This window comes from Camelus ferus, chromosome 13 (assembly GCF_009834535.1).
Source record: "Camelus ferus isolate YT-003-E chromosome 13, BCGSAC_Cfer_1.0, whole genome shotgun sequence".
NCBI lineage: Eukaryota > Metazoa > Chordata > Mammalia > Artiodactyla > Camelidae > Camelus > Camelus ferus.
In genome coordinates this window covers 26,830,256-26,850,609 of record NC_045708.1, presented here as the reverse complement: position 1 = coordinate 26,850,609, position 20,354 = coordinate 26,830,256, and the positions used below count along the sequence as shown (strand labels likewise).

The 20,354-nt window shown below is 44.4% G+C and overlaps 1 protein-coding gene across 2 annotated transcripts in view; it reads left to right on the top strand.

The window, feature by feature from the left end:
• The window catches only part of MTF1 (metal regulatory transcription factor 1), a 36,240-nt gene extending 19,552 nt beyond the window's left edge, over positions 1-16,688 (top strand). Inside the window, exons 6-11 of one of the 2 annotated variants that reach the window (XM_014560592.2) lie at positions 84-220; positions 3,429-3,506; positions 8,334-8,430; positions 9,131-9,726; positions 13,409-13,469; positions 14,878-16,688. In XM_014560592.2, the coding sequence (XP_014416078.1) occupies positions 84-220; positions 3,429-3,506; positions 8,334-8,430; positions 9,131-9,726; positions 13,409-13,469; positions 14,878-15,305 (1,397 nt within the window). In that variant the 3' untranslated portion in view covers positions 15,306-16,688. Of the gene's footprint in view, positions 1-83; positions 221-3,428; positions 3,507-8,333; positions 8,431-9,130; positions 9,727-13,405; positions 13,470-14,877 lie in introns of both variants that reach the window. The other variant, XM_006186341.3, reaches the window with a different exon arrangement.
• Positions 16,689-20,354: the final 3,666 nt, after the last annotated feature.

The following is a 20,354-nucleotide window of genomic DNA, read 5'->3' as shown; positions in this document are numbered from 1 at the left end:
TTTCCTCTATTAGGGGAAAGTAGCTGTCTTAATCCAGTGAAATGCTTTTATGGTAAAATTAACACTGTTTATCATTCTTGCAGGTGAAAGACCCTTTTTCTGCCCCAGTAATGGCTGCGAGAAAACATTCAGCACTCAGTACAGTCTCAAAAGTCACATGAAAGGTCACGATAACAAAGGACACTCGTACGGTGCACTTCTAAATCACAATGGATCAGAGGTGTGCAGTCTTTAGTCTCTTGTTATGATCTAAGCACCTCAGAGCAGTAACAATTGTTTGTGTATCAGAATAAAAGGTTAAAATGCCTTCTCTCTAAATCGGTTAGTGAGAGGGAAGAAGTCAGTGTCAAGATCTATATCTCTGTGATGAGGTGATGGAAGCCGGAAGTTTCACCAGGCTCCCTGTGCTTCAGCCTCCGATTCAGCCCTGCCCTTCCTTCAGGTGTGGTGGAAGAGATGTCTTGAAACCAGAGGCCTCAGAATGGCCTCCGAAGGGTGCTCTCAAAGGGTGTTATTTTCCCATTCATGTCTATAAAATGGTATGTTTGAACTTGACTTTGGGACACAAATTAATGATTTGCTTCACACATCTGTTAATTAATCTATCATTGGAGAACCAAGCAGAGTCTGCTGGGGTCCCTTGCCCTTTTGAATTGTCTGTAGACCAGAAGGTGTGAGAGCCACCGCTGTAAGTCCCTGAACCACAGAGCAAGCCTCTGCAGAGCTTTAGGCAGATTTGTCTGTTCTTTACAAACCCTTCCACCATATTTCCCTCTCCTCTGCTACTTCTTTCCAGAGAGATGCTGAGGTAAATTTACTGTTACCACTTCTGACATGGTATTGGGCACTTCCCTTACATCTTTTAAACCTAGAAAGTGAGTACTGTTATTATTTTACTAATTCATAGATAAAGAAACTGACGCACACCGACCCTGTTTCGAGTAACAAGGTTCTTAAAGTATATAATACATTTCTTTTTAAATTATATTTAGTTATGTGTAATATAGTTTTGATTTGGGAAGAGACAGCATACTTTTAATTCTGTGGTTTCTAATTTTTCAACAGTAGAGGATCCCTTTAAAAGGACTCTCCCCTGTGTTTTATTAGTAATAGTAACTAATATTTACTGAATGTTTACTACATGCCCAGTACTGTGCAAGGGCTGTTGTATGAATTTTCTCACTCACAGGATGCCAGTACTGTTATTATTCCCATGTTACTGATAAAGAAACTTGAGGCAAGGAGAAACTAAGTATCCAAAGCTTGTCGTTAGTCTACTTCAGGCAGGCGGTCTGATTCCAGAGCCTGGTTGTTGACGCCAGTGTTGTAAGAGGCAAAACAGCATTGGTTGTGAAGAGTGTGAATTCCCATCCAAGCGCCACCATTAATCATGTGACCTGAGGCATGTGGCTCCTTTGTGCCTCAGTCTCTTCTAAAACCCAATAAAAATGTTAAGATTTGAGAGTCTTTGTCCACTAAGCAGCATTTATGAAGTTGTGATCAATTCTCTAGTTTTTGTGACAGTCCGAAGACGGTTTCTTGCCAGCAGCACTCTTGCAGTGCCCCAGTGCACGGGGCCCAGACCTCACCTTCTCTGGAAGGCTTTTCACTCCCCAGGGGAAGGAATCCCCTCTAGTCTCAGGCTTTCAATGCCTCTGAGATTGCCTTTGAGTCCTAAATTTATATCCCCAGCCAGACTTCTTCCTGAACTTTAGACTTGTGTGTTCAGCCTCCCACTTGACGTCTCCATCCAGCTGTCTTCCCCTTTTCCCAATCGTGGCGTGTCCCAACCTGTCCCTCCTGCAATCTTCCTCATCTTAGTAAACAGCACCTCTGTTTTTCTAGTGGCACGGGCCAAAAATCTTGGAGTTGTTCTTGACTCCTGTTTGTTTGTTTTTTTTCCCCCTCATACTCCACACCTACCAGCAAAGTCTGTTAGCTCTACCTTGAGAACATGATCTAGAATCTGATCGTTTCTTCTGATTACTTCATTCAAGCCACTGTCATTTTTTGCCTGGATAATTGCAGTAACTGCTAAATGGTTTTCTTAGCACCTTTTCCCCTCCTCTTCCCACTCCTACTCTGCCTTGATCTTTCAAAACAATAAGGCAAATCATGTCAGTCCTAGGCTCATAACCCTTCAGTAGCTTCTTGTGTCACTTAAAGTCAAAGTCAAAATCTTACAAAAGTCCAGAAGGCCGTGGACACTCTGGCCTAGTCACTTCTCTGACCTAATTTACATGTCTTCCTCTCACCTCAGGCATACTGTCCACCTTGTGGTTCCTTGAACAAGGGAAGCTCACTCCTGCCTCAGGGCCTTTGCACTTGCTGTACCCTCTGCTTGGAATACTTTCCCCACATACGTGCCTGGCCCATGCCCTCTTTCCTTCAGTATCTACTCAAATGCCACCTTATCTAAGAGGCCTTCCCTAACAAATAAAAGGGCAGCTCCTACCCTGGCATTCCCTGCTCCTTTTACTCTCCATAGTAGTTATCATCACCTTGTATACTATATATATTTTTTTTTGACACCCTCCCCAACTAGAATGTAAGCTCTCTGGTGGCAGCAACTTTGCTTTGTTTATTATTGTATCCCTGGGCCTAGAACAGTACCTAATACATAGTAGATGCTCAATGAATTTTTGTTGAATGTGTGCATGAACATCTGATTCACGAGGTAAAGCAGGGTTACCATGTAAAGTTGTGCATGAACGTCTGATTCATCAGGTAAAGCAGGGTTACCATGTAAAGTATGGAACTACAACTTGCATTCTAGGAATCCAGGGTTCAGAGTTAGCCCAGGCAGCTGTATCTGAATAGGAACTCCCCAGCACCGCTCTGGGCAAGGATCCCTGAGATGCCCATGCTAGGACACAGTGATATACTGGAAGGAAGATGGCCTTTCAGTCAGAAGCACTGGGTTTGTGTTATGCTAATTAGCTGTGTGATTTTGGACAGTTTACTGCAAGTCTTAGCATTAATTTTCTCATATTTAAAATGGGAATGTGTAAATTAAAAATTTTTTAATTTAAAAAATAAAATGAGAATATGAATACTTCAAAGATTTATATGATTAGTGAATGAGGTCATGTGAAATCACTTTCTCAATGAGAAGACCAATTATACAAATATTATTGATTTATTATTATAGCTTTTGTTACTCTGTAGCCTGAGTTATGATGTAATTCTTAAACTCTGTGAACCATCTTTTAAGAAATGTAAGAGAATCTTCTTAAGAATATCAGGATTTTAAAAGTTGAAATAATTCACATAGCCTTTGCTTTAAGTGGTTTTCACCTCTCTTGGTAACACATCTAGACATTTGGAACCTTAGGGACACTGTAATCAAGTGTTTTATTGCATGATAGGCTATTCTAAATCCTAATTTTTTTCATTTCTCAATTAGAATTTTCTATTTTCTTTCACAGGATACAAATCACTCACTTTGTCTGAGGAATTTGAGCCTTCTGTCCACAGATTCTGAATTTCAAGAAAATTCCAATACAGTAAGTATGCCTGTAATGTGGGTGCTAGAAAAATAAGGGCAAATATTGAGCCCTCCCTTTGGTGGGAAAATTGAGGAAACCCAATCTTTGAAGTCTTTCAGATTTATTTGTGTTCAGTTACTAACCATTCACGGTTTTTTGGTTTTGGTTTTGTTTCCTGATAAGAGCTCTCCTGGGAGAGGCTGTTCTCTCTGACGCCTAGTGCCTTTTGACCCAGATTGCTCACTTGATAACCTCCTGCCCCAGAAAATGTCTTTATTTATTCACTTAGCAAATATTTATTGAGTGCCTGCTCCTGCGGGCAGAGTGCTGGCGCTGAGCCTGTAGCGGTGGGAAAGTAGGTGTGGTCTGTCTTTAAGAAGCTTAAAATTAGTCCACGGTAAAGGGGAGCCCGGATTCCAGTTTCCAGACTTTTCTCAAGCCCTGCCAGTCTGACCCGAGTCAGTCTTCTCCTTTCTTTGAGCTCACTAGACTGGAGTTCTGAAGGGGGCCTCCTCTCCAGGCCCTCTGCTAAGGGACAACCCCTGTGTCTCTTGATCTGCTTGCTGTGGTTCCCAGTTTGGAGTTTCCCTGCCATTCCCTTGGCTCCATGATGTGCCTTGCAAACCACTGCATGAATCCTGAACTTACGTTCCTTCAAGAGGATCTGTGAGCTTTACTGTGTCACCGATTCTGGTTGTTAAATGTGCATATTTTGTGTTTTTCGTAAATAAATACAGCTTAAGTTAGATTTTCTGTGAGTATATGCATAAAAATAAGGAGGAATCCACGTGGTAGGAAGTATTTGAACAGAGACTGAAGGACTCAGGAATGCTGTGAGAAAGTGTTTCTCAAAGTGTGAAGGTGGAGTCATCTGCAGCCCTTCTACGACCTCGGTTCTTGGGCCCCACCCAGGCCCAGAGTCGGTATCCTCTGGGAGGGGCACCTGACACTGCATTTTTATATTAGCAGGCCAAGGCCTGGGTTCTTCTGGTAAGGGCAGAATTGCTCTTATCAGACCAGCCCTCCCACAGAGAACAATTATATATGCTGAGCAAAATATAAAAAATAACTACTTAAAGACACCAGCAAGCAACAAGCAGGCAGAGTTACACTTGGAAGAAGGGGCCACTTGGAGGATAGCAAAGGCATTGGATGGATTTCAGGTTTTATGGCTTATCCATTCTGATCAGAGCAAGCCTCACGTGATACCAAAAAAGATGGCCCAAACTCAGTAAACACTCAATCTTCCTGGCTTGACTAACCTGGGACAGAGTTCAGGGCTACCACAGCACCTGGAAAGTCAGCGGGGATGGCCTGGAAAGGAGAGCGCCACAAAGGCGAAGCCCCAAGTTCTGTGTATAAACTCCGTCCAGATTGCTAATTGACCCCTGAACTCTGAACGCGTGGGGCAGACCCCAGCAGTCCAGCAAAGGCTGAAGAACTGGACAGAGATGACAGCTGCCACCCACTGCAGGGAAGACAGAGCTTGGGGTCAGAGCATGGCCAAGTCACCAGAACGTTAAAGCAAACAACCAAATACTCTTCCAAGAAGTGTAACAAGAGTCCTGAGTCTCTAGAACATATCATTTGCAATGTCTAGGGTTATCCAAAATTAGCAAACGTAAGAAGACACAGGAAAGCATTACTCCTACTCAAGAGAAAAGGTAATCTTTGGAGACCGACCCCAAGATGAGCCAGATATTAGAATTAGCAGACAAGGATTTTTAAGTAGCTCTTAAATGCTCGAGCACATAACAGAATGTGCTTGTAATGATTGAATAAATAGGAAATCTCAGCAGAGAAATAGAAACTCTAAAAAATGTACCAAGTGGAAATTCTGGAACTGAAAATGTATTAAAATTTTAAAATTCACTGGCTGGGCTTAACAGCAGATTGGAAATGACAGAAGAAGGAATCAGTTAAATAGAGCAATAGAAATTAACCAACATGAAGAACAAAGAAGAACAGGAAATAGCACTTCATGGGATTGTTTTGCATATTCACATTTCAGAGCTGATACTCTAAAAGAAATTTCAACACTGGGTGGCCTAGATTGCCCTCTGAGCCACACAACCTAAGATTTCTGGGTTTAATGGCTCCTTAATCTCAGAGGTCATGTTAAATGGTGTAGGTGTCCACTCCCTGGCCAGAGCTGGGATATATGACTGAGGACCTTCCTAGAACCCAGGGGTCACCAGGTGAGGAATCAAATGAGGGGACAGTGAGTACCTGTTTTTTCTACCACAATTTATAGCCACAAGAGAGAGCCTTGCTCTTTCTCTGGGGATCAAATTACCTGTTGTCTGCTTGTCACCCAGCGTTTATTTGTCCCAGAATTGGAAATAGGCTCATTTTTAGTCTTTCAAACTAAGGCCACAGTTCTGGAAGTTACAGGATTAATTGTGCTTTGCTTTGCTTTAAAACAAAATGATGAATGATTAAAATCAAACAATATATTTTTATGAGATCATCATTTTACAGGTTCCTGAGCAGCCACATTGTTCTGTATGTCTTCAAAGTGAACTTGGGTGGAAGTGGCGGGGGAGATGTTGGCTCCTGAGCTTCAGGATCCATCCTGCGCCCCAGCAGTCTAGTGTTCTGGTGGCTCTTTGCTCCAAGGCCCAGGGCCCAGCCTGTCCATGTCTCTACTTTGCTGGGCGGTTCCCATTCAGTTTGCTCCCAGGGTTGTTTCCCTGGGGGCCTGCCAGTGGCTAAGTCACAGTCCCCTCAGCACTTTCCTTTTTTCTTTTTTTTTTTTTAAATTAAAAGAAAAAAAAGCTTTTTATTGAGGTATAATATACATACAGAAAAGTAGGCCTATCATAAATATACAGCTTGGTGAATCATCATCATTTCTCACCTCCATATACCTGGCACCCAAATCAAAAAACAACATTTCCAGCACCCCAAGAGCCCCCTTCAGGCCCTCTAACCACCATTACTTCTCCCTAAGGAGCCCCACTATCCTGACTTCTAACAGCCCAAGAGGAATTTTGCCTGTTTTTGTGTTTTGTGTAATTGGAATCACGCGGCACATAGTTGTTTGTGCTGGCTTCTTTCCTGCAACACTTTAAGACGTTAATCCATTATTGTCACAGATAGTCATTGATCATTCATTCTCATTGTTGAACAGTATTACACTGAGTGTATCACAGTTTGTTCTGTCTACTGCCCTTGGGCGCTGGGACAGTTTCTAGTTTGGAGCCATTATGACAGTGCTGCTCTGAACATTGTTGTGCATAATCCTTTGAAGTCACACGGACTCATTCCTTTTTAACAGTGTTATTCCTGATAATGATTTGTAAACAGGTGGGACAAAAATAACAACCATGAGAAAGTTGCAGAGCTTACAGCTTCATGGTGGTTGTTTGCTCACGATGTTTCCAACTGGGTGGCCCCTCTTTATTGGGTTATAAAATAGTGGTTTATAATCAGCATTTTAAGGACATCAACAGAAGAGAAAAGATCAGAAGACATTGCACATAGTAAGGATACGCTCTGTGTCATAGACTTTTGTTTCAGTTATACGTACGGATATGTATGTAATGTGAAATCAGTGTATATGTAACATATTTCTTACTTTTTAACCTGATGGAAAGTTTGAAGGCACTGACTTGACCTGTGATTCTTAACTCCCTCCGAACTGGAAGCTGGAAGCCTTAAACAGATTTCTGCCTTCAGCTTCTGTCATGGTGGCAATCAGCACCACTGAACTTCCCCTCTTGTTCTGCCAGTGATGGGACATGTGAGAATGATTGGCCCCTCTTGGCTCAAGTGGGCAGTTTTGTGTGTAAGGCCCTGTAGATTGGAGGGCAGCTCCGCTCACCACACTTCCGCCCAGCCCCACGCGGGTCCTTCTCCCTCCCAGAAGCAGAGTTGTTGCAAAATGCCCTTAAAGCACAAGTTGGCATCAGGTCGAAATCTGGCCTGAAGATAGGTTTTGTGTGGTCTATGCAGTGCTTTTAAATTGTTTCAGTTACTTGCTTTTAATTATAAATCAGTGGATTTCACATAAAAATCCAAATTTCGATGGTTGGTGAGCTTTGGTAACCCTCAGCATGTGTGTCACCTTCAGCTCAGGCCTGTGGCCGAGGTCGCGGGCTCCCTGGTTTGCCACGGCGTCTCCGGCCCTGCCCTCTGCTTCACGAATTTCTGTCGCTCCCTGGACTTTGGAGGTGGTTGTCTTTGTCACTCCTGCCCTACAAAATGCAAATATCATATCATATCGGAATATCAGATGTTATGTAATAACCTTGAAAGGTATTCACAATATATTATTATTACATGGGAAAAGCAAGTTGCAAGAAATAGATATTATACAACACCAGTTTTTTAAAATTTACATATATTTACCTTTCATTGTTTCTAAGAACAGTTTAGAACTTCAGCTTTTTAAACTTACATAGTTATCATATACAACATCGTTTTTATGTAGAATTTGGTCTTTTAGAGCAGGGATCAGCAAACTTTTTTGTAAAGGGCCAGGTAGATATTTTTGGCTTTGTGGCCCATGCATTCTGTCACAGCTCCTCAGCTCTGCCTTTGTGGTGCAAAAGCCACATAGACCTTCCAGAAATGAACAGGAGTGCCTGTTCCAGGGCAACTTTACTTACAAAAACAGGCATTCAGCCAGGAAGTGAGTTTGTTGATGCCAGCTTTAGAGTATGTGAGGAGCTACGTCCTCAGTGTCTGAGGTTTAGGGAAATAAACGTCACCTCGGGGAAGGAGAAGTTAGAGACAAGCGTATCCGAAGAGCGTTCTGGTTCCACTGCTCTTTGTCCTCTCGTGGTGAAGAGTTGCTTTCTGATGGCAAGCCTCTCATCTTTGCCTGTCTCTTTGACACAGGGCCAGAATCTCAGCACAGTTTCACCAGCAATCCTTTTTGGACCAATGTTCCAGAAGTCAGATGATATGGCAATTCAGGGAGATCCTCAACAGACAGGTTTGTCATCCGGACTCTTCCTGCTACACCTCAGCACTGGGAACGGGAACCCACAGCTGCTGACACACTGGATAACACGCACAGTGAACATTTCAATTCCTTTGAAATGTTCTTTCCATGAGGGGTCAGAAAAGGATAGGTTTTTTCAGTCTAGTTCCATCTTTTTCTTTCATCAGGGGTTTACTTGAGGATCTACTTTCCCTGCACCCTCAAGAGAAGAAGGTCCCTTTTTCCAAAAGCTCTTGTTGGCTTTAAAAAATGGGAGGTTGTAGTGGTGAGCCCTTCTGATGTGACACCCCATTCATGAGTGGGTACGATCCGCAAACCAAACTTCAGACGCGTAGATCAAACTGTTTAAATGAAAATCTGTCCCTGAAGCTTCACAGTAGTCAGAAATTGTGTTCACTGGTCACGCCAAAAAGGATGTCTAGTCTCTTTTACAGAAAAGTTGTAGGACACTTATTTCTATGGTTAGAGTCGTACTAGGTCTTCACGGTTAGAAAGTGAGGTTGATTGTGAAGCCTGGTACTTTGACCAGAGATATCATTATATGAAAAGCAGCAGGCCGGCCTGCTAGCAGTGAAGGAATTGGCTCTAACAGACTTCACCTGTCTTTGGTGTAGCCCATAATGACCGTGTTTTTGTGGCTCACGTAAGGCTTGGAATATGTATATATATTTCTATTTCTTTTTCTTGCCAGCTGCCTTGATTGAAAGTTTTAATGGTGATGCAGAGTCAGTCAGTGATGTTCCGCCATCCACAAGAAATTCAGCATCTTTATCTCTTCCACTTATACTGCAGCCTGGCATCCCCGAGCCACCCCAGTCTCTGCTACCAGCCTCGGCACCGTCTGCTCCTCTGCCTGCTCCCTCCCTAGGAACTGGTTCCCAGCAAGCTGCATTTGGCAACCCCCCTGCTCTCTTACAACCTCCAGAAGTGCCTGTTCCCCACAGCACACAGTTTGCTGCTAATCATCAAGAGTTTCTTCCGCACCCCCAGGCCCCGCAGCCCATCGTACCAGGACTTTCTGTTGTTGCTGGGGCTTTGGCATCGGCAGCAGCAGTGGCATCAGCCATGGCAGCACCGCCCCACCCACAAAGTACTACTGAGCCCTTGCCAGCCATGGTCCAGACTCTGCCCCTGGATGCCAACTCTGTCCTAACTGGTAATCCCACTATAACCATCACCCCGACTCCCAGCACGGCTATCCTGCAGCCCAGCCTAGTCATGGGAGAACAGAACTTACAGTGGATATTAAATGGTGCCACCAGTTCACCACAAACCCAAGAACAAATGGTAAGTATTATATATGCACGGATCCAGTAGGGTGACGTGTGTTTCCATAGGTGATGCATTCAGAGGCTTTTACTTCAAAAAAGCAAGTGGCTATTGTATCCACCCCGAAACTTAGTCATTTCCCCCATAACCAAGTGCTGTAAACCCAGGGAATGCTGCAGTCAGTGCATCCAATAAGGAGGATGAGAGACAGCCTTCAGGTTTACTTAGCAGTGGGCACTCGGACAGACACGCCAGCTGCAATCCAATCCCCTCAGCTAGGACAGGGATGCAGGCAACAAATCCCGGAGACCCAGGGGCGCTTCAGGAAAGCCAGTCCTTCTCCAAGGCAGAGTCTAGACCGAGGTGAAGGGACTGATAGGACCAGACAGCAGCAGCCAAGTCAGAGAAACCCTCTGTGCTCCCAGAGCCCACTGTATGGCCATTTTCTACCAGAACGTTCAGTCTGGATGACTAAGGAGATGACTTGGCCGCTCAGTTGAACACACTGAGGGCCTGCTATGCACCAGATACCACACAGGGTGCTCTCGGGCACATAGGAAAGTGAAAAGGCCATGATCTCTTTTTCATAAAAACATATTCTGATTAAAGAGTCTAAGTGTCTGAAAGAAAGTTAGTTAACATTACCAGTAGGCAAAGTGTCAGATCATAAAAGTAATAAAAAAATGACAACAGCTGTGATTTATCAAGCCCTTGTTATGTGTATGGCCTTTACTGTGCTCCCTAAGCCCTTTTAAAAATTGAGGATCTAGCATGTGCCAGTCATTACCTTAGCTACCTTATTTTTAGATCTTTTTTTTTTTAGGTTTTGTTGAATAGATAATACAGAGAATTTCCATACACTTCCTATAACCCCCACCCTGCTCCCCAACAGCCTAGTTTCCCCTATTATTAACATCTTGCTTCAGTGTGGTGTGTTTGTTACAGTTGGTGAATTAATATCAGTGCATTATTATTGACTAAAGTTCGTAGTTTACCGTAGGGTTCACTCTTGGTACAGTGGGATTCTGTGGATTTTTACAAATGGGTGATGTCATATATCTACCATTAGAGTATCCAGAATAGTTTCACCCCCTAACCTTCTCCTCTGCTTCACTTCTTTGTCCCATCTCCCTCTCCCCACTCCTCCAGCAACACTGATCTTTTTATTGTCTCTATATATCTGTATCTCTAAATGTCACCCACTATGCTAAGTACATTTAAATGCGTTACTCATTTAATCACAACAATCCTAAGAGGTAGATAGGATTTTACCACTGGAGCTGAGGCCCAGAGAAGTTAAGTGACTAGCCCCAGGTCACACAGCTCATAAGCTGGGATTTGAGCATAGACAGACCAATCCCAGGCCCCCTGCTCTTGATGGCTACATTGTGCTGCCAGATGAGGGGTTCAGACTAAAGGCTTGTTGGGTGGCCATATGGGTCAGGTGAGCCTCCAGGTATGAGTAGAAACTAGATGGAGGAAAATATCTACTAAGTAGGAGAAAGTGGATAGATGTATGACACCATCAGACAAACTGGAAAGGTAGTTTAGGGCTAAATAGAGCATTCAGACTCCATAAATGAGGTGCCAGGCACCTCTGGAGGCAACCTAATTCCATTTTCAGATGGCCAGGGTCACTGGCAAGGTCTCTCCAGCTTTAGGACCTAGTCTGCCTCCATGTAGTTGGGTTTTGTTGTTGTTATTGTTGTTCTCATTATTTAAAATTGTTTTCACTACTCTCATTTTTATTTACTTAGATTTGCTGGTGGCTATGTACGGAAAATGATCCTACTTTCTCATTTATGATAGTGGCATTTTTTCTTTTTTTTTTTTCTTTCAGTTTTGTTGAGATATAATTGACTACAGCACTGTATAAGTTTAAGGTGTACAGCATAATAATTTGATTTACAGATGTCATGAAATGATCATCACAGTAAGTTTAGTGGATGTTTCAGATAGATACAAAATTTAAAAAATAGAAAAAGATATTGTGTGTGATGAGAGCACTTAGGATTTAGGCTTTAAAAACTTTCAGATAGAACATACAGCAGGGTCAATCTTGTGTATCACATTGTACGTTACATCCTAGTATTTACTTATCTTACAACTGAAGTTTGGACCTTTTGACTGCCTTCATCCAGTTACCCCTACCACCATCCCCGCCGCCCCTCCTCTGGTAACCATGAATCTGATCTCTTTTCTTATGAGTTTGTTTGTTTGTTTTTGAAGTGTGATTGACCTACCTATGTTAGTTGCACAACATAGGGATTCAGTAGTTTCATACATTTCAAAATAATCACCGTAATAAGTCTAGTTATGATATGTCACCATCCAGAGATTTACATAGTTATTAACTATATTCCCCACACTGTACATTTCATACTCATGACTCATTTATTTTGCAACTAGATGTTTATACTTCTTAATCTCGCTCACCTATTTCTCTACTCCCCTCTGGCAACCACATGCCTCTGTGCACTTTTTAATCTTCTTTTCCTAGATCTGCCCTGGGGAACTGCATGGATCAGCTCCTTCCTTTTCCACTCAATTCATTTTCATGTATTTAAATATGGGTCTCATTTCTCCATCATTATTTTATAGTGTCATTGCCTGTGACTTAGCCAGAAGCTTTCATATTCCTTCTAGATGAATTTTAGAAGCGCTTTTTTTTCCTTAAAGGGATGAAAGATGAAGCCCTAAAAAGATAAGACTTGAAGAAAGCAAGGAGGGGAGGGTATAGCTTAGTGGCAGAATGCATGCCTAGTATGCATAAGGTCCTGCGTTTAGTCCCCAGTACCTCCATTAAAGATGAATAAATAAAAATCTAATTTAAAAAATTAAAAATAAAAAAAATAAAAAGACGATGAAAGCAGAACCCCTATAGCCAATTGATTAGGAAGTGTACTAAAGTGAGGGGGTGATTTCTGGGCACAACTTCTTATAGTCTAACTTAGAAATCCTATAAATAGCTAGTGTTTGCTGAATAGCCATGATTTGCCAAGGGCTCCACATGCATCACCTCATTTCATCCTCTGGGAGTCCTGGGGGAGATTCTTTGGTTGTCATCCCAATTTTGACAAGTGAGAAAACCGAGACTCTTAAGAGGTTGAATTACCTGCCTGACCTCATCAACTAATAAGTGGCCAAGCTTGGACTTGAATCCAGGTGTGGCTGAGTCCAGGGCCCACCCTGGAGCAGCTGCCCCGTGCAGCTTACAGCACCCTGCCCAGGACCTTTGTGGGAGGTCTTCTGCCTGTGAGAGGAAGTCCTAGCCCATCCTGAACATGCAGCTTAGTCCTTGAGGGGGAAAAAGAACTTTCCAGTCTCATAGACATGTTGCAAGGCAGCGGGGAGTGGAGAGCTTAGGGGGGAAGCTCGCCCTGGGGCTCCCTCTGAGGAGACCATCCACTTGAAAAAAGCAGCCTTAGAGGAGACTTTGAGCACATAGAACCAACTGGAATAGGCAGCTGGGAGACAGCCAAGGAATAGAGGACAAAGCCAGCTACATTGTCAGCACTGAATGTCAACCAGTGTGGTGACCTCATGTCAGAGTGCAAACAAAACATCGCTTAGTGCAAAAATCCCTGAACACTGAGGGTTTTCTGTCCCCTTGGATGACCATTACAATTGGGAGGCTTCAGGTCCTTGGAGATCTGCCTTATTTGAGTGGCCATAATGTGATTTTTTTTTTTTCCAGCAGCAAGCATCTAAAGTTGAGAAGGTGTTTTTTACCACTGCAGTACCAGTAGCCAGTAGCACAGGTATGTAATTCTGTGTTAGTTTTAAAAGAAAGTCAACTCTGTGGGCTCCTTGTGGGCAGTTAGTTGATTGTTTCTTTGCCCCCAGTTTTTTAAATTTAAAATTAAATTTATCAATTTTTTATCAGAGTATTTCATACTCTCACAACTCTTGAAAGTTACTCCACTTACGACTTTAATACCACATTTAACATTCTGTAACTGGTAATGGCTCTTTCCCTTTCAGATATAGCCTTTAATGTAGCCAAAAAAAAGGTTTGAATCACAGTTAATGCTAAAGAGAGCAGCTGTTAATTCACTGGACTCTTTTCTAATTACAGTAATGAAACAGCATCTGGGTCAGAGACTCCTATAGTGCTGAAAGATCTCAAACTTTTTTTTTTTTAATTGCAGTGTAGTTGACTTACAATGTTAGTTTCAGGTGTACAGCAAAGTGGTTCAGTTATACATATACATACATATATATTTTTCCTTTTCAGATTATTTTCCATTATATGTTATTACAAGAAATTGAGTATAGTTGCCTGTGCTATACGGTAGATCCTCGTCCTTTTCTCAAACTCTTTACTTTATAGATTAAGAAACTCGGACCCTGCAAGATTACTTGACTCCTGCAGAGTCATAAGTGAGTTTGTGAAAGAGCCAAAGCCAGTTCTGAGGCCTCCTGACTCCCAGTCTTTTCTCCTGCCCCTCGGTCTCTAGCTCTTTTGAGACACACAAAGTCTGTCTGAATTCAGAGTGTGTGTGTGTACAACGCAGGTACGCAAAACACAGGAGTGTGCATGCACGCAAGGCTGGCGGGGTGCAGAGAGTTACTGACTGTGTATCGGAGGCCTGCAAAGCTAAGCAAGAGATCCTAAGCTCAGAGCAAAGCTAAACTCAGAGCTCCGGGGCAGGCTGGACTAAAGGGTCCATACAATGTGGAGTAGGTAGCTCTGTGCCAGTGGCCCTCATGCTGGTCCTTAAGTATAAGCCCGCTGCAGACACTGCCTGGAGGCATCAGGAGAGGATGCTGGGTGTTCAGAGGTAAGAGTAAGCATTTAGGCCAAGGGAAGAGCCCCTAAGCCGAGAGCTGTGAAGAATCTGTCAGGAAAAGGGAGGTGTCCGCTGTGGCTGGCATGGGAGAATGGCCGGAAATGAAGCTGGAAATACAGGGTGCATCTAAGGTGGTGTGTGGCCTTCCAAGGAAGAGGGACTCTGTCGTGGAGGGGTTGGGGCATGTCAGAGGCTTTTTACCTGAGGAGGAACATGGTCCAGTTGAAAGCAGCACAGATCCTGGAGCGTGGCTTCCAGCCTTCCCGTCCTTCCTGCCTCCATGGTGCTCAGCTCTCAGCTAGCCTTTTACCCTCCTGTCCCTCTTGCCCTCGCCCTGCGGCTACTTGAAGAGCAGTCTCTCTCGCCTCTCTCGCAGGGAGCGCTGTCCAGCAGATTGGCCTCAGTGTTCCTGTGATCATCATCAAACAAGAGGAGGCCTGTCAGTGTCAGTGTGCGTGCCGGGACTCTGCCAAGGAGCGGGCAGCCAGCAGGAGGAAGGGCTGTTCCTCCCCGCCCCCTCCAGAGCTAAGCCCCCAGCGTCCCGACGGGCCCAGCCTGAAGCTCCCACCACAGACCTTTTCCCCGCCCCCCATCCCCCTTTCGTCCTCTGCTGCATCCTCTTCCTGTGAGCCAAGCAGTCAAGCAGTGACTCCTTCAGACCCTCAGACAGAAACACTACGTGCCATGGATATGTCAGAGTTTCTGTCTCTCCAGAGCCTGGACGCCTCGTCCAATCTGATCCCCATTGAAGCACTACTGCAGGAAGAGGAGGAGATGGGCCTGACCAGCAGCTTCTCCAAGTGAAAGGCCCAGAAGTGCTCGCCTCTGGGACAAGAGGACGAGCAGGGAGCAGAAAGTGCGATGCCTACCATCATGGGGTCAGCAGTTTGAAGGATGAAGGATGAAGAAATCTACTGTTTGAAATCCTCACCTTTCAGATGTATTTTCTCTATTCATATCCCAGGAGCATCCATTTTTAAGGAACTGATCTTTGGAAAAAAACAAAAAAAAACAAAATGAAAAAAAGCTAAGTTATAAATGAACTGTTTGGCTGCACTGTATGTCACTTTTGCTTATTGTCATGTGAACTTGGAAGTTAAGGTTACTCGTACGCATAAAAATTCTAAATGAAAGGGTTGTGGTTTCCATCAATCTGATGCTGCCCATCACGTGCACTGCGGTCTTTGTGGTCTGGGCAGTAGAGTTCAGTGTGTCGGATGTTGCTCCTCCTGGTGTGTCTTTTGAGACCAACGCTGAAGCTTGCTTGGAAGGCCAGATCCTCACTCCATCAGAGAGGGAGGTGGCAAAGGCAGGTCAGACGGTGAGATGGTGAGATGGTTTTGTTGTCTGCGCTTGGTGTCGGTGGAGCTCAGGGTGATGGTGGCAGGTGCCCTCCTGCAGCCAGCTGCAGCACAAACGGGCAGCTGAAAGCCTGGCCCGAGACAGTGGGGATGGTCTGCTTCTTCGCAGGGGCCCTAGGCAAGTTGTTGACTGCTCTCTGTCAATGACACATGTGCAGAGCAGGCTCCAGCAACACGATCACAGTCTTTGCCTTCCTGGTTCGCTGGCTCTCTCCATTGGTTGGTTGCCAGGGCTTGCAGATCACAGTGATTTTTTTCTTAGGGAACATCCCTGCTCTGTCCTAGCATGGACACACGGCTTATGGCCAGTTGCTGGTCGGTGGTCTGCTTTCCTTGAATGGTATCTTCTTTCTCAGAGCAGAAGAGCTGCATTTTGCTGATCAGGAGAAGGTGTGGCTTTACCGGAGTTTTGTTCGGGCAGCATGTCATCAGCGGGCCAGGTCTCCTGGTTCCAGGTTCCAGCCAGGCTTTTGGTTGCCCCCTCCCGGCTCCACCTCTCACCCCGCGGGATTTTGTATACAGCCTAGTACAGTGCAAAGAAGGATGTGACTTGCTCAGCTTAGTCATATGATTTCTAAACAAACAAAAAAGAAAAAAAAAAACACAAAGCGATGATCTTCTACTCAGGGTAAAACAAAAACTTCCCCTCCCACCAAAAAGCCTGAAATGTTGCAATAAGTTATCTCATTTGCAATGTTGCATTAAGTTGTGTTATAGGAAAAAAAAATTTTTTTTGATTTGTGTGTAGAATTATATCCATCTGTCTGCCTTTGGCTCTGAGTCATTGCCTCTTAAAATAAAACATAAAATACAATCCACGCTAAAATTGAAAGTTTCTCTCAAGTGGCTATATTCATTTAGTCATGCGTGCTCTCCAAGCCCAGAAACTAGGCATGGCCCAAGGTCTAGACTAGGGCTCTGCCTCCCAAGGCCCCTTCCCTGCCTTGAGCCAGGAGCAGGATTCCACAAACCGGGCTGCCCCTCTCAGTCAACAATGTCGGGCAGAAAGCAGCTGTATTTTGCCTTCCTTTCCCAGCCCCTGAGGTAACGAGATCTGCATTTGTCTCTCTCCTTTTCTCTGAGCCATTACTCAAGGCCAGCCAAGACAGTGTCTAGAGTAGATCATTTACCTGGGAGCCAGACACCCTGCCTTTAACAGGATGTTCAAGGACAGATTCGGACAAGAGGGCAGTGGTGGTAAATGTTACTGCCATGAGAGGAAATGAGCGTAACTTACAAGCAGCTGGTGGTTTCCCATTCTAAGAGTCTAGTTGGGAGAATCAGTTTCTTTTTGACCCTCTGCACTCGCCTGTCCAAAAGGCTGGTGGGTTCTGGCAACCACTGACCTCAGCAGAAGTAGATAAGGCAAGAGGAAACTTCTGTTACTACAGTGGGTTCGTCTTCCCAGAAAAGCAACTGCTGAATGTGGGTTGTCCTTGGCTCTCTTTGGGCCTCGCACCCATAAGAAGCTTTGAGGTAGGATCCTGGCTATTTTCTCTACACCTTCTGAGAGAGAGTAGCATGGTGGGGTCTCAAATTCCCTCTTCATGTGCCCATCCCTAGGCTCACCTGAGATTCGGTTCCCTGGTTGCTGAGTTGGGAAACAGAAGCCCAGGAAAGGCCATTGGAATCACCCATAGTTTAAATATTGCTTCTTTCTGGTTCATCTAGGCTGTGCTTGTGCTGGGCCTGCCCAGGTCAGTGGCTTTTCCACTGTCCAAAGTTTGGGGGTGATGAAGAAACAGTGTTTAGGTTGACAGATTTTTCTAGTTGAAGTATCTGCCTTTTGAGGGTGACTTGAGTTTACAAGGGGGGTTATCAGATCTAGTCGGCTTTTGAAAAATCAGGAGTGTGCTTAAAATGCCAGCGAGTAGTTGTAAAGGGCAGGTTTACTCCACAGGGTAGGCAGTCTCTCCTTTCCTTCTTTGTCTTCTAGTACCCTCCCCCTCCGCCCACCCCCTTCTTTCAGCCTGGCTTTTAGTGCCAAGAACCTTGGACAAGAAAGGGCTGCTGGCTAAAGTGGAGCCACAGAGGGCCTTTGTGGAGAGTGGTTTCCAAACCTAGGAATGGATGGAGGTTGAGATTAGAGAAGGTTTGCCGACTTCTGGCAGGTGAAATGAAGCCTTTTTTCTTCCCATGATAACCTTAATCATTTTCACCCTGTAGATTGAGACTTCAAGCTCCCACTGGCATCTCCAGCTCTGCTGCCCCTTTACAGGGTGCTACTCAGCACCAGAAATTGGAGTTCATGGGCTTAGGAGGTGGTAGGAAGCTTTGGCTGGCACCGCCAAACTGCCTTAGTGAATTTGGCCCTGCCTTTCCTGGCAGTCCGGCCAGCTTTGTGGGGGCATCACTAGTTTGACAACAGGAGTTGGTCTCATTCAGCAAACCACCACCACCCCACCTTAATAAGGAGATGACCGTACAAAGCCCAGGAGGGGCTCTAAGGTGTGAAGACCTCTCTGGGTGGAAGCAAGGGACTTCACCACCTCCAGGAGAGTCAGTAGATTGGAGAGTTTTACCTTCAGGGTCAAGGCAGTGGACTGATGGGGATAATGGAGGGTGGGTGGGTTTTCCTGAGAGACTTTGTATAATGCTGAATGTGTCCAAAGGGACAAGTTTGCAGAACCTCATATTGGTATATTACAGAAATAATAAAGTAAAAAAGCACTTTAGGTTATTTTATCTTTAACCCAGTTGCTGCAATTTCTTTGTGTGTGTGTGTGTGTGTGTGTATGTGTGTGTGTGTATATATATACATACATATATATACTTTCACAAAGTTTTTATTTTTTGTTCAGAAAAAAAAAGTTAAATTGAGGTGTGAAAAGAAGAGCACTTACCTTGGTGCAATATGTGTAGCTTGATGGTTGTTGTCCCATGTGGCCCTGGCCTGGCCGCATTTTTCCACTCGATCAGCCCCGTGCTATGAGGCTGTCCATAGGGAAACACTATTATGCATTCTCATCAACTGCTCAATCTATGCAAGCCTTCCCTGTGTGCCCAAGGGCGCCCCCTCAGGCTCTCTGAAGAACTGCTGCAGGTCCTGTTTCCTTCTGCTGACTGAGGCCCTTTTTCATCACTTCTTGGTCCCTTGCCATTCCCCAGATCCTTAACCATTACACAGTGATGCCTGAAAGGAAGAAATAGGTTGTTCCTAGGTAGACACCTGGCACCTTTTAGACTTCTATATTTGTAATCACGTCCATCGTCTTTAATCTTAAAGACTTCTCCAGAGTCACTGAAACCATTGATTTGTGGAACTGCAACATTATTGCTAATGAATTTACAGTTTTCCTACACCACCAATCAGAAATATGTTTGGGGAGGTGACGGTGGTAGTGGGGGGGGGGCAACATGAGCCATTTCCATACTGCTCCCCATCCCAGCCCTGTTGGCTCTTCAAGCAAAAAGGCCTCCAGCCTCATTAAATCCAGTAAAGAAAGCTGTTAATAATCTGCTTTAACAACTTTCTTCCTTCCCCCCACTCCCCCTCTTTCCCCTCTCCCCACTCCATTTTATCTTCAATTCTCAGGCTGCTAAAGAATAGAGAAGTTTTAAAATATCCTTAAGCCAAAGCAGACAGAGCTCCATAGATCCAATATGCAAATGGTTCTGCTGTGACATAGATGGGAAATTGTCTATTCCTAAATGCTGGGGAGGGGAGAGGCAACAAAACAGAATTATGCATATTTCTGATTGGTAGTCAGTTCAGCCTGTTTCCTCTTGCGTATTTTGAGGGGTGAGGGAAAGGGTCCCGTGCTTCTTCTCATGCCTTTGGGGAAGCTGATGATCAGTTTGGGCATTTCTCACTGTTACTCCTATTCAAGAGAGGGCTTCTCAGTCTGCACTGAAAAATGCAAATTAAACTGGATCTTTATGTCAATATGTACATAGTACAAGCTTTTTTACTGGAAGCAAAGTTTAAAACCACACACTGCCCTTTTGGTGGTGTGCCTTCTGGGCCTCAAATTGGGTGAAAATGGCATGTCACTTTCTCAGCTCAACGCAGTTTCTACTCGTTTTCTTATGGGGAAATTTTTCATAAAATCTTTTTTCACCAAAAGCCAGGGGTGTTTTCTGCAATATCCTTGTTATCCTCCTAGTGGTGCCAAGAGGCCTCTCTTGCCCTTTTCCCCTGTGTCCTCAGGCCTCCCAAGGGCACTGTTTGACTCAACAGTCTACATCCTTTGTTGTGTTTTGGAGAATGTAGGGGTGGGGGTTAGAGTTCAAGGGTTAGAGTTCCCTTTCCCTGTGAACTCCTAGTCCCTGTTTGGGGAAGGTGGCTGGAAATAGGTTTTTGCTAAATCTCTGGCTCAGACCTTCTGGCCAGGAGAGGCAAGACCCACGAGAGCTTTGTTTTTTTGACACACACTAGTCATTGGCCAGAGGTCTTGGCGACAGTTTTTAAAATCCCAAATAGTTTTATTTGAATTATGTAAAAGCCTATCAAATTTATTTAAGTGTGAAACATGGGAACAACGGACTTCCA